This window comes from Equus asinus, chromosome 12 (genome assembly GCF_041296235.1).
Source record: "Equus asinus isolate D_3611 breed Donkey chromosome 12, EquAss-T2T_v2, whole genome shotgun sequence".
In the NCBI taxonomy this organism is placed as follows: domain Eukaryota; kingdom Metazoa; phylum Chordata; class Mammalia; order Perissodactyla; family Equidae; genus Equus; species Equus asinus.
In genome coordinates this window covers 82,427,765-82,440,232 of record NC_091801.1, presented here as the reverse complement: position 1 = coordinate 82,440,232, position 12,468 = coordinate 82,427,765, and the positions used below count along the sequence as shown (strand labels likewise).

Below are 12,468 nucleotides of genomic sequence, written 5' to 3'. Positions count from 1 at the left end.
ATGCACATGTGTGAAAGAGAGCAAATTTTTTTTAGCATTTACAAAGTCCTTTATGTGTATATATTTTTATACATATATAATAAATATATATATAATAAAGATTATTTTTTTAGAGTAGTTTCAGTTTTACAATGAAATTGAGAGGAATGTATGGAGATTTTCCATATACCCCCTGATAAGTTCTTTTTCTCTTCAATTTGTAAGTCCCTTTACACATTCAGGAGGTCAGTGTGTTTTCATTTATCTTGGTTACAATTCTTTTACAAATCTCTCATTGGCTGTTGACCTTAAGCACACCAATCTGTGTCCCATCATGCCCCTTTCTAGTCACTAGTCGCACACCCCAAGGGTGACCGCTATCCTGATTTCTAGCATCATTGATTAACTTTTCAATAAATGCTGCTGAGTCAGCTCGACATTCATTGAGGAAAACAGAATGGATTTTGACCCTTATCACACACCATAATGAAAATCCACTCCAGATGGAGTATTGGTTTACATGTGAAAGGTAAAATGTTAAAAGTTTTAGAAGAAACCATAGGAGAGTAGCTTTATAACTTTGGGGTAGGCAGAGATTCCTTAAACAGGACGTAGAAAGTGCTGTCTCTCAAAGAAAATTTTCGTAAATTAGACTACATTGAAATCAAGAACTTCATTTCATCAAAAGATAGTAGAAAGGCAAGCCAGATATTTGCAAGAAATAGATTTGACAACAGACTCTTAATCCAGGATAAAGAATGACAACAAATCATTAAGAAAAGGGCAGATGACCCAATGGAGGATATCCAGATAGTCAGTAAATAGTGGAAGGGGGTTCAGCCTCATAGTCATCAGAGAAATGCACAGTGTACACTGTTACACATTCCAGTAGAATGGCTAAAATGAAAAAGACTTAGAATACCAAGTATTGGCAAGAACGTGGAACAGCTGACGCTTTCGTATACTGCTGGTGAGAATATAAATTGGTACGACCTCTTCAGAAAGTTCTATGACATTATCTTTTCTTTCCTTATAGATTTTTTAGTCATAGCCCTTAGATTAGGTTTGTAGTCTCTTATATTTTCTTGCAAGAGTTTATCTTTTCACATTTATATCTTTAACCCTTCTGGGATTTTGCACATGGTACAAGAATCCACGTAGATTCCTCAGGAGAGCAGATTAAAGGTGGGGCCTGCAGTGGGGTCAAGAGGAAAGGCTCTGGAGTATACGGCCAAGAGTTCCATCTTGAGTCACTCCCATGCTGGCATTGTGACTTTGGGTCCATTCCTTCACAGTCGGCTTGTGTTTCCTCTTCAGTAAAATGACAACAGTAATTGCAAGTACCTAATAGGGTTGGTAGGAGAATTAAATAGGTTAATAAATTTGAATTGTTTAAATCATGGCCTAGCACATAGGAAGTACCTAGAAAATGTTGGCTCTCATCATTATTACAGTCTTGCTATTGTTGTCCGTATTCCAGGTGAGCAGCCACCTGTGTCCACACAATTTATTAAGTAGTCTAATCTTTGACCTCTGAATTGAACCATCCACTACGTTTATAATGTGCTTCTGGATCCTCTCTCCTGTTCCACTGGGCCAGTTCCCTCTTTCTGCACCAGTTCCACACTGATGTGATTGCTGTAGCTTGCTACTACAGCCCAGGTTCATCTTTTTTTGTATCCTTTCTTTGTATATCATTCTTCTTTTGTATTCTTTCCTAGCTATTTAGTCTTTCAAAACCAAAGTTATAAAGTTAACAGCTGTTGGCATTCCAACTTCTATGTTAATTTTGTGAAATTTCGTGACAGTGGCTGTTTTTGGATTTAAGTTACCTGGTCCAAGAATGTGGTATGTCTTTCTATTTGTTCAGGACTGCTTTTATGTCCTTCAATAAGATTTCGTAGTCTTTTTCCTAAAAGTCTTTCAGATTAAACTAGTTCCTGAGTGTTGTGCAGTTTTTGGACTTACAGTGAATGGATATTCTTTGTGGCCGTTTCCAATTTAAACTTCCTTCTGTGAGCATAGCGGAATATACTTGCTTGCTGTTTATCATATATTAAACAACCTTATCATTCATTTAATGTCACTTTTTATTAGAATCTTAGATTTTATAGGTATGTAATCATGTAATCAGCAAAAAAAAGAATTGTTTTAACTTTTTTCTCTAATCTATACAATGTTTTCCTTTTCTCATGTTTACAGGAGCCTCAAAGATCATGTTTCATAATGGGTAGTAGAGGGTACCCATATCTTGTTTTAGATTTTAATTTATTAATTAAAAGTGTGTCATCATTTAGGATAATGTTTGTTGTTGAGTTTTAGTGAAGTGTCTTTAATGTTTTTAAATGATGCCCTTCTATGCTTAGAATTTTTATTAGGAGTGGCTGCTAGATTTAATTGAAGGCCTTTTCAGCCTTTATTGATAGGATCCTGTAATTTGTGATTATTTTATGTTATATTGATAGATGTGCTGATATTGAGCCATTAAATAGCTTCTACTTGGTTATACTATATTGTTCTTTTGAATGAAATATTGATATATTTGCTAATATGTAGAATTTTTGCAACTATTTATGTGAGATTAGTCTCTTTTATATTAGCTTTAAAAGGATATAGATATTAAAAGTTACACTGATTTTTATCAGGTGAATGAGGGGGCTTTTCACGATTTTATGGCCTGAAGTATTTTAAGTCAAATTGGGATCGCATGTGCTTTAGAGATGGATAGAACTGATCTTTGTACCGCATGCGGCCTTTCTCGGTGATAGAGGTTCAGCACCTTTCCGGTCTCTTCAACACTAATAGATCTATTCCAGTTTTCTACTTGTTGTGTCAGTTTGGGTATTTATGTTTTGTTAGCCTGTCGTCTGCTTCTCTGCATTTTCAAATTGTCTCCATAGAATTGCATCTCATAATTCTCTTACATCGTTCCAGAAACTTTATTTCTGTATCCTGTCTCATTCCTAAGCTTGTCTTTTTGGGTTTGGCTCCTTTTTCAGACTTGCAAAGGGTTTATCTATTTTAGCTGTCTTTGAAGGACAAGCTTAGGGATTTGGGTGGTAGCATTTCTATTTATTTTCATTAATTTCAGTGTTTACCTTCACAGATTCCCTTTTCCCAGCATCTTTTGGTTATTTTTATCCTTTTCTTCTACTATTTCCTTTAAATACTTCTTTAAAATTTATTCTTGTTTACTTTGGAGGCCATTTTCTTGTACAACTTTTAATGTATCTTACCAATTTTTGTATGTGGTATTCTCCTTTTCATTGTATTTCTATGTGGTTTGAAATTTCATTTTTATTTTTGTTTTTCATTATAGCATTATTTGGGAGAATGTTATTTAGTTTTCAAGTAGGTCTTGGGGTTTTATTTTTATTATTTCTCATGGTATTGGCTTATGAACGGAGAATATGGCTTTTTAAACATTAAGTATTTTGAATTTGTTACAGTCTTTTTCAGAGCCAAGCATATGGTTGGTTTTTGTAAATCTTCCATCAAAAAATGTATGTTTTGGGGCCTGCCCAGTGGCACAGAGATTCAGTTTGCACGTTGCACTTCAGTGGCCTGGGGTTCGCTGGTTCGGATCCCAGGTGCAGACCTACGCGCTGCTTGGCAAACCATGCTGTGGCAGGCGTCCCACATATAAAGTAGAGGAAGATGGGCATGGGTGTTAGCTCAGGGCCATTCTTCCTCAGCAAAAAGATGGGGATTGGCAGTAGATGTTAGTTCAGGGCTAATTTTCCTGGGGGGGGAAAAAAGTATGTTTTCTATTTGAGATCATAAGGATCTCTGTATCTCTGAAATAAGAGTTGCTGGTTGTGTGAAGTAGAAGGAAAGTAGGATGGGTTGATCAAGAGAGAGCCTCCAGAAATCCCCATAACATCTGCCCCTCTTGCATTTCTGCCTGTCACACCCACCCTCCTTGTCCTGTGCCTTCTGTGGGTGAACTTCACGCTCCTGGATAAGACCACTCCTCTGCTTGTGTAATGGCTCCCATTCATCTCACCTGCTCTCTTTGCTGCATCAGTAAACGTTTCTAATCTCCTGGGTCATTCCTGTCAGCACAGAAAAATGTATAATTTCCCCTTTCCTAAAAATGTCCCCTCTCAACCCTATATCCCTTTCCTTCTCCGGTCTCTCACATGTTTACTCTTTCCTCTGTTGCAAAACTTCCTGACACATGGCTATTGAGCACCTGGTGGCACGTGGCTGGGCCACGCTGAGATTATCTAATTGCATTGGCCTGTGAGTCTTCCCATTTGCCTTTCATGCTTCTCCACCCAGGCTTTCCCTGCCTGCCGCCATCACACCACCCCTGTCCACCCAAACTGCATTGGTCAGGAGTGCTGCTGACCTCATGTAGCCAAGCCCATTGGGTGCCTCTGAGGCCGTATCTGCTTCACTTGACTTCTGAGTTGCCTTCTTCCGGTACCGTCCAGGAGAAGTAAGGTGCAAGCCTCCTGTGTAATTTAAAACATTCTAGTAACCACATTTAAAAAGGTAAAAAGATGAGTGAAATTAATTTTAATAATCTTATTTAGCCTAGTATATCCAAAATATCATCATTTCAAGGTATAATCCATATAAAAATTACTGAGATATTTTATATTCTTTTTATCATACTAAGTCTTTGAAATCGGCATGCATTCGACACTTCCAGCACCTCTCAGTGTGGACCAGCCGTGTACCACCAGGTGCTCAATAGCCGCCTGTGGCTTCCAGCCACTGGATTGGAAAGTGCAGTTCTAGGGTCTCCTCCTTGAGCACCTCTTTCCCTCCTTCTTGCTGGATAATGACTACTTATGTGCCTTATCTTAAAGTGTTAACGTTAGTCCGCTTGCATGTGTATTTATGTAACAGCTTTGTGCTGGGCAGTGGGCTGGATTCTCGTGGCCCAGTACAGAGTGAAATCTGATAGTGAAAAAACGCAACAATAGGATGATGAGAGAGAATGTCTGGGTGTCTAATGTAGAGTGGATGGTCAGCATAGGCCCTTCCCGACTCTCTGTCCTCTTCATTTAATATCCTTTTGCTATCCTGAAATTAAATTACAGAGTATGTCATGTACATATAGTTTCAAAATATCTCTTTCAGTTTATCAGTGCTCAGTACAAACATTGGCAGACATCACAGAATAGTCAGATACCTTGTAATGAAAGTCTTAATTTGAGAGAGGGCAACTGGAAGTCATTCCTTACAAGTAATATAGGGAAGTGATGAGGAAAAGTTATGCAGTCAACCTTAGGGGATAATGTCAGAATGAGGCAGAAAAACAGTAAGTTAAAAAAAGAAGTAAAAAATAATTTCAAGGGTCCGGCCCGGTGGCATAGTGGTTAAGTTTACACGCTCCACTTCAGCAGCCCAGGATTCGCAGGTTTGAATCCCATGCATGAACCTAGCGCTACTCGTCAGGCCACACTGTGGCAGCATGCTACATAAAGTAGAGGAAGGTTGGCACAGATGTTAGCTCAGCCTCAGTGTTCCTCAAGCAAAAAGAGGAAGATGGGCAACAGGTGTTAGCTCAGGGCCAATCTTCCTCACCAAAAAAGAAAAGAATAATAATAATTCCAATATAACAATTTCCATAACTTAAATTTCTATTGTACTTTGGAAAAATTTTTTTAAATTATAAGATGGCAATAATAGGAATGTTTTAATGTAATCCTGTAGTGAAACTGAGGTACCCTTCATTTCGTGTGTCACTACCAACTTAATAATATTCAGTTCCTAGTCTGTTAGAAGGAGCCTCAGATCTCTGTTACATATGTATGTACAGTGGCTACAAATGGGTTCATTGTGTCAGCAGCTTAGATACCAAACAGGTGTTGCCCTCAATGATGTCATTTTCCAAAATAGTGAGCAACTCATAGTAAAATTCCAAAGATAGCAAAGTATAATATCCCCTGATATTATATGCCCCCAGTTGCATTCTTGGAAAATTCAATGCAGAGTATACTTTGTGTTTTAAACTAAACTTGGGTTCTAAAATCAGATTTTTCACCTACATGAATACACACCTGGACATTTGGAAGCCATTCAGGACAGAGGACAGTTTTTCCTTGTGAGGGAATTTCCTGCACATTCTAAGATGTCTCGCAGCCATAGTCCTTGTTTACATCCCTCGTCCTTTGGTGAACCGAATGGCTTTTGCCCCGTGAGACTAGAGTGTATCCCATCAAGACGAGGTCATGGAAGGAAGTCCTATCGGAGAAGCAGGCAGAGGTCTGCTTAGGGGGCTGTCTGATTCCTTCTTGCTGGCCTTGTACCTTTGTAAGCGGGGGACTCATAGGACCTGATTTACATTTTAAAGTACCTCCCTTGCTTCCAGATAGGGGTGGTTTGTTGTAGGGAAACAAGTATGGACGAAGGGAAACGGGTCGGGAGACAATTGCATGATAAGCTACCGTGGCTGGGAGTAGCATGGTAGCCACGGAGACGGAAAGGAAACTCACAGATTCTGAATGTTTGGAGCTAGGCAGGATATGGGAGTAAGGGAGAGAGCAGTCAGAGATAATGCCTTCATTTCTTGGCTCAAGAACGAGGTTGAATGGTGATGCTTTTTCCTGAAGTGAGGAAGACTGGAGGAGGAACATGCTTTGAAGGAGGACCTGTGACTGCTAAGTTTGCAGTCTCTCCCAGAGGTCCATGTGGGGATGTCGTGTCGGGAGTTGCATACATGAGTCCCAGTTCAGGGCTGGAGGTGGTACTCGTGCACAGGACTGGTCGGTGTTCACCAGGCCATGCACAGCTGGGGAAGAACAGGGCCCACCGCAAGAGCACGGCGGCACTTGAACATGTATAGACTGGGGAGGGAAGAAGCCCCTGTGAAGAGCTGCAGAAGAGCCGGAGCGGCAGGGGGCAGCTCCTCAAGGACAGATGCCCCAGAGGCCTAGGACAGGAGGAGCGGAGGCTGGCCCTGGGCATTCCATGTGAAGGCAGGAAGGCCTCGCAGAACACACCTGTGCCTGAAAGAAAAGCTGCAAAGATGTTTTGCTGGGAAGGGGAGCTGACTAGGAGTCACTTTCTGAGCCATAATTCCAGCTCAGTCCCAATGGCGTCATCTGTGCTGAGTCCAGTGCACTTGGCGGGGAGAGGCTAATACCTCGTGATATTCTGAGAGAATGGAATATTAAGTGGGCTAATTGTTTCGTGAAAATGTGAAGGAATCTTGTCACGCAAAGTGATCATTGTCATGAAATGCTAGAAGGGTAAAAGACAGATGGGCGTATTTTGTCTTCATAAGAAGAAAAAAGAGTTTATTGTACTTGGAAAATGGACAGTCTCTCTTGGCATGTCTGTCTGGCAAGAGTCCTTTGGATACCTGCTGTCCCCTAGCTCCTAACTATTACACTCAAGAACTTCCATAAATTTCAGAGACTTAGTCTAGCTCAGGGTGTGCTGGGTGTGGGCCTGGGCCCCTCTCTCTGTGGGAAGGGGAGCAAGAGGTCCACTTGGACTGAGAGTTTCACACAGTTCTCCCCCTGGCTGGCACGTGAGTCAAGTCAGGCACTGCCTTCTGTTTCCTTCCTTTCTGTCTTGTGTGTTCTCTCTCTATGGTACCTGTAATTCACTCATCCAAACCCTACGGATGGAGTGCTCCTCGCTGGCCGTCGGGAGCATAGAGAGCAGGCACTTGCTAACCTGGAAGTGAGCAGATGGTTCTGGCAATTCCACAACTGTTCTGCAGAGGGAGAGATCCCCACTGGGGCTACATGGACTGTCACTTCCCCCCAGGCATCCAGTCTTAAGGAGGATGCCTTTAGGAGAATGGGGTGGGAGTTGGGACCATAAGAATGTCACAGAATAGTCAACGTGAGTCTTTTATCTGTCGTCCAAAGTTTTTGCCTTTTCTTTCCAAAGCCGACACATCTGGCCGACTTCAACCAAGTGCAGACCATTCAGTATTCAAACAGCGAGGACAAGGACAGGAAAGGAATGCTGCAACTGAAAATAGCAGGCGCACCCGAGGTAAGGAAGTCTCACAGCCGTCATTAAGGGAAAACTAAAACCGAGTGGTATTTTGGAAATGATGATTTTTTTGGGAGATAAGGATGAAGTTTTCATGGATCATCAGAATCACAAGTTTCTCTTACATAACAAATAATAATGATTAAATGCTCCCAAGAATAGAACAGGAGACAGATTTAAAAATCAATCAAGAGCATTATTGTGAAGATGATTGAAGATTATTGTGAATTACCAAGGAAATCAACTTGTTAGAATTATATGAAAATATTTATATATTCTGTAAACTACGTTATTTCCCAGACTGTGTTGTATGTGACATTCTCTCAGTGGTAATAATCATAATAATAACCGCAGCAGCAGCTGGTACTTCCTGCTGCATGTGTCACCCACTGTTCCAGCACTTTACCTGTAAGCCAAGAGCAGCACGTGTTTCTCTCAGAACCCGTGAAAGAAGTACTTTAGATACTTTGGTTATCTTCGTTCTGTAGATGAGGAAAATGAGCACAAGAGGTTGACCACAGTCCTAGTAAGTGGTAGAGATGGGGTTGATCCCAGACAGTCTGAACTCAGAGCCTGTGTTCTTTTCTTTTCTTTTGTGAGGAAGATTGGCCCTGAGCTAACATCTGTTGCCAATCTTCCTTTTTTTCCCCCCTCCCCAAAGCCCCAGTACATAGTTGTATGTCCTAGTTGTAGGTCATTCTAGTTCTTCTGTGTGGGATGCCACCACAGCATAGCTTGATGAGTGGTGTTAGGTCCATGCCCAGGATCCGAACTGGTGAAGCCCCGGCCGCCAAAGTGGAGCACAGGAATTTAGCCACTCAGCCACGGGGCCGGCCCCTCAGAGCCTGTGTTCTTAATCAGCGTGAAGTCTAGTGCGTTAAAGACCAGGCGTGGCATGAGCAATGCTCATTTGGCAAATAGTACGTAAGGTGACCCTTTCTGAAAGATGGACAGAGCATCCTCGAGTATTGAAGAATCCGAATAGTCTGGTCGCGCATGCAGTTCCACTTGCGCGTGAAACGTGTTTTTCGGAACTCCTCTGTCGCTGCTCAGCAGAGCTCTTCGGCCCGTTGCAGCCTCACCTCGGGCGGGTGTGTTTCCCGTGCTCCCCACCCTTCTTACTGCTTTCTGCCTCGGGATCTGTAACACTTCTGAGGCTCTAGGAAGTCTGCTGTTTTTTCTTGGAGTTAAATGATATCATAAAATACTGAAACCTTACTGTAAATTGAAATTTCCTGAAAATAGCTCAGAGTGTTCTTGTTTGGCACTGTCATTTTCAGACTATCTTCTTTCCTTTTTGCTATCCCCAAATAATATTTAGGATCATGCAGGTGAGTAAGTTGTTCATTTAGAAGGAGATGATGAATACTACATCAGTTAGGCCACACCTGTATTTGAAAGTAAAATACAGCTTTGATTATCTCTTGGATAACCTTTAATGGTAGGTCTTAAGGAAGTTCATCACAATGGCATCTTTTAATTTGAAAAGAGTGGTTTATAAGCTCTTAGGCAGAACATGCTATGCATACTAAAAATAATGAAATTTTACTAATTTTCTTTAATGTTATAAAAATTGTGGTAGATGGTTGATAAAAATTTAGTCCATGTTAGTCTAGTTTCTCAGATGAGCCATACTTCAACTTACTCATTATCTAAATTCTTCCCTTAATTAGAGTGTGCCAAAGGGGCCAGGCATTCTGAAGGAAAATATTTTTTCACCTCCTTTTGTTCTGGAACATGAGCCTCAATCTAAGTGATTTTTCTGTTTTCATCTAGGTTTGCCTTCTGTCACATATTCTAGGAATAACACCTTCAAATATCAAACTTCCTTTTTCACTCAAACCTTATGACAAATCTTGTTTCACTCCCACTCTTCTCTGTTTTCAAGTGTATCTAGGGATCTGATGTCATAGCGCAGCTGTCCCTTTGATTATTGGAAAGAACAATAACGCCTCTTTCTTGGTCTCTTCCCCTTTTTAGCCTCTGACAGTGACAGCGCCATCCCTCACCATCGCAGAGAATATGGCTGACTTGATAGATGGATATTGCCGGCTGGTGAATGGAGCCACGCAGTCTTTTATCATCAGACCCCAGAAAGGTGAGGCTCTGCTTCTGTGTGAGCATTCCCACTGAATTGTTCGATGAGCTCATCCTCCACAGCTTGTAATCCTTCTTTTAGATAACTCTGGAAATGTGAAGGCCAGACGAATAATTCAGTCGGGTAAATCTGTGTTCTTCTCTTTGTAGGGAAGTGATCCAGCTCACAGCTTAAGAGCTGGGTTTGAATAGAGCTTAAAGAAAGCATTGTGTTTAGACTATTGTGTTTTGAACACCATACTTATTTTCTAGGTTACCAGTAGTATTCTTAAATAAACTTTTGGGATTATGTTCTGAGTTTTTTGTTTTTTTTAAAAAAAGTGTCCCTTGTAGCTCATGTTAAATAAAGTCTCTTTCCTGTTTTTCCTTATAGATCTCAAAAGCTTAGAGCAGTCAGAGAACAAAAATGAGTTCTAAGTCATGATGTAAAATCGACAGTTAGAATGAGTAACTGTCCTGGAAACAAGGCTGTATCACTTCAGAAATGATCTGGGGTTTTGCAAGGCAATAAGAAGGAAAATTTTAGAGGATTAGGATTTCTGAAATAATCGAACGAAAATATTCCCAGCAGGATGATAGCATGGTAGTAGCAGGAAAAAACGGGGCTTTTGGAATTGCATCAACTTGTGGGTTCCAATCTTGAGTCCTCTGTGCTGCCATCTGTAAATTACTTAACCTTTCTGTGCCTCAGTTCTCTCATCCATAAAACACAAAGAGTGGTACCTATCTTCTGTAATTTTGGGGAGGATGTGTGACCTCATATATGTGGAAGGCTTGGAGCTGTACCTGGCACATAAAATATTCTTAAACTTTGGTATTGTTGTTCCCGTTGATGCTGCTAGTTGCAGGATGATCTTGACACAAGGTATGAACCTTGACTTTGAAACTTCACATCTGTAAAAGAATGATACTGACTTTATAGTGTGGTGGATGGGTCCACAGTAGTGCCCGTAAAGCAGCCAGCTCTGTGGCAGGTTGACATAGGATCCCTGCCAGTTGGCACTTCCGTGACTAGGATGATTACAGAGGAAAGAGTCCAGAAGGGCTGAGTGGTGTGTGTCCAGGTCTGCAGAACTGGGTTTAATAGTGGAGAAGATGTAGCAGAGCACAAGGACAGCAAAGGATGAAGCACTGGACTCCGCGTGTAGACACAGCAGGAAGCCCCGCCTGCCCAGCCGTCCAGGACTCTGTGTCAACAGAGCAGTTTGAAGGGGGGTGGGGGGTGGAGTGTGATGGAGAGGAATCATTGGAACCTTTGTTTAAAAGTTAGAGTCATGATGTTGTGCTCTGAAACCAATAGCTAAAGCTTTAAGCCAAGAGGCCAAGAACTAAGTGTATGGATTCCAGGACATGGCTGATCTCACAAAAATGTTTTTCCCACTGTGATCAGGCCAGGAAAGCCTATTCATTTCTTTTTTCTAAAATATAGCTTTCTTTATATGAAATAGAGTAATGAAGTTGCTTTTAGAAATGTCTAAAGGCTGCTCTCAGTTAAACCTTTTGCAGCCATAAGCTCTTGATTTTTCATTTTGTGCTTTAAACAGGTATGTACCTTACAAATATTACTAATATGTTTTGAGAGAACTTCATACAAAGACAGTATTTTGTGAAAAATGTTAAATGTAACATATTGCCTATCTCCTTTTTGGTAAATAATTTTTATTTCATCCTAATTTACCAAAATGTTCTTTATCAATTTGTTGGTACACATTAAAAAAAAATAACATTCAGACTTTAAACATTAAATGAGCCATTCCATGTTTAAAGCTTCAACATCTTCCTGTGTGCGTTTTTGATTGGCTTTTTTTCCCCCAAAGATTGGCACCTGAGCTAACATCTGTTGCCAATCTTCTTTTTTCTTCTTCTTCTTCTTCTCCTCCTCCCCAAAACCCCCCAGTACATAGTTGTATATTTTAGTTGTGGGTCCTTCTAGTTGTGGCACGTGGGATGCTGCCTCAGCGTGGCGTGATGAGTGGTGCCACGTCTGCATCCAGGATCCAAACCAGCGAAACTGTGGGCTGCCAAAGTGGAGCCCACGAACTTAACCACTCAGCCACAGGGCTGGCCCCTGATTGGCTTTTTTTTCCTCCTCTAGGGAGAAACATTTTGATATCAAAGCTTGGGAAATGAGATGCATTAAGTTCTTCATTCATATTAAAAGAGCGTAAATGAAAATGCTTCTCATAAAAACCTAGTAGGTATTGGTTGTTACCAATTTTATATTGTCTTTATAGAATGAATTATTAAGCTTGATAATTTACCTATCTTATTCTAAATCACAGTGTATTTATTTATTACATGACTATTTTATAATAGATACCTAAAGTGAAGGTATATTGCCTAAGTGAAGTTATATTTTAAGTCCAACATTTTTAATGGATCATAGTCAGAAATATATGTGGACAAGAGCACACGTGTGTTTTC

At 40.8% G+C, this 12,468-nt stretch overlaps 1 protein-coding gene across 23 annotated transcripts in view; it reads left to right on the top strand.

Annotated features, from left to right (window-relative positions):
• PTK2 (protein tyrosine kinase 2) overlaps window positions 1-12,468 on the top strand; it is a 278,805-nt gene that overhangs the window by 156,105 nt on the left and 110,232 nt on the right. For all 23 annotated transcript variants that reach the window (XM_070481680.1, XM_070481679.1, XM_070481677.1 and 20 more), the window contains 2 exons: window positions 7,840-7,947; window positions 9,928-10,045. In XM_070481680.1, coding sequence (XP_070337781.1) covers window positions 7,840-7,947; window positions 9,928-10,045 — 226 coding nt within the window. The remainder of the gene's footprint in view (window positions 1-7,839; window positions 7,948-9,927; window positions 10,046-12,468) is intronic.